We start from the raw sequence: 1,583 nt of genomic DNA, 5'->3' as shown, positions 1-1,583 counted from the left end.
GCTGTCTGGAACATACATCTTATTTATATGTCATTATATAATCCCAACTCCTACCTCCGAACTGTTTGAAGTCATACTCGTCACCCGCATGACGCTACGACAGAACGCCGGCACTACGTCCACCGGCTTAAACAAATTACAATGTGTTGAGTTTTTTCTAAAGACATTTAAATAATTTATTTTTACTCAAGAGAGAGAGATTATATTCGTCAGTGACAATTTATGTATGTATTATTGTTGTACGTATATGTGTTATTTAAGTAAATAAAAAAATATCAACCCCCCCCCCCGTATGTACGCCACTGACCTATATTATAATTGTAACCGTTGATTCAAAATTGGAAATTTATATAAAAAATACTACTATCGAGTATCGACTATATTCTTGACAAATTGAAATGTTATCAGTAATATATTCTAATGTAATTACTAATTAGTAATTTGTTATACGATTATATTATTAATTATTATTAATTATATTAAACCTATATTATGTTCTGTGGATGGATTCAATTATCTACTATAAAAAACACATGAATAGTAAAGCAATTGTTCTTTACACTGTATAAAATAATTATTAATAGAAAAATAAATACTTCAATTTAAATACAATTTTTTGGAGAGGCTAAGCCCCTCCAAGCCCCCATCCCTCAAATGTTGCCTATGTATTAATGTAAATTATGCTTTTAGGGTTTGGATGGGTTTGTTTATGAAAAATCTACGAATGTTGTTTCAAAAGTTAATTCATCATTATTATCAAATCCTGGTGGCTCCGTTTTTATTTTTTTTATGTATCAATTTTGTTTATACATAAAGTGTTGTGAGTTTAAGAAAAAAGGTATAGTATTTTAATTATTCTATCATAATTAAATGTGTTATGAAAAAAAAATTATGTTTTCATTTTCTAACTGAATAACTGATAGTTAAATGTCAATGTTAAATTTGTTTTTTACCCATCATTGGTACTTTGGATAAATGTGAAGTTTACCTTGTTATTATTTTGAGATACATCAAATTAAAATTTAAATATTCAAATCTCCTGGGGCTATTAATACCTTCAATCTACATGTTTTCAAATATAAATTTGTAAATAAAAGAATTTTATAAATACTTCCTGATAACTAATCAACCTGGAAAGTCATACATATCTACAGTGTGATGCAGTGATTTATCAAGCATGCTCATCCCCATTTTTCCTTTAATAATGAATTTATTCAAATTCTGATTTAATTTTTAAATATATTAAAAAACAAATTTTCAAATTCTTGATTTCTTTTGTACTTCTTAAGGAGTGACCTGTGAAAATGAGATATTTTGTTTTTCAAATGAGAACCCCCCCTTTTAGTGTAAATTATTTAGTAGATAGTTTTTTGAAAATGTTAATTTACTTATTAAAAATATGAATAAGTAGTTTCTTAGTTATTAAAATATTTGTACTAAGAATAATAGTCTTCAAAAATGGTTTTACCAAAATATAAAATATACTTAATATTGGAATTAGTATTTATTATACTTGGGACATTTTTGCAAATTATTAATCTTGGTAAATTAACATTAATGACTAACATTTTCAAATAACTATA

The 1,583-nt window shown here is 25.8% G+C and overlaps 1 protein-coding gene across 1 annotated transcript in view; it reads left to right on the top strand.

Annotated features, from left to right (window-relative positions):
- Positions 1–1,583, top strand: part of LOC100166290 — a 13,058-nt gene that overhangs the window by 2,200 nt on the left and 9,275 nt on the right. Inside the window, exon 4 of the mRNA XM_001944216.5 lies at positions 691–838. Coding sequence (XP_001944251.2) covers positions 691–838 — 148 coding nt within the window. The remainder of the gene's footprint in view (positions 1–690; positions 839–1,583) is intronic.

The sequence above is a fragment of the Acyrthosiphon pisum genome, chromosome A2 (assembly GCF_005508785.2).
Source record: "Acyrthosiphon pisum isolate AL4f chromosome A2, pea_aphid_22Mar2018_4r6ur, whole genome shotgun sequence".
In the NCBI taxonomy this organism is placed as follows: Eukaryota; Metazoa; Arthropoda; class Insecta; order Hemiptera; family Aphididae; genus Acyrthosiphon; species Acyrthosiphon pisum.
The sequence above is the reverse complement of the archived record's forward strand: the minus strand, read 5'-3'. Positions and strand labels throughout refer to the sequence as shown.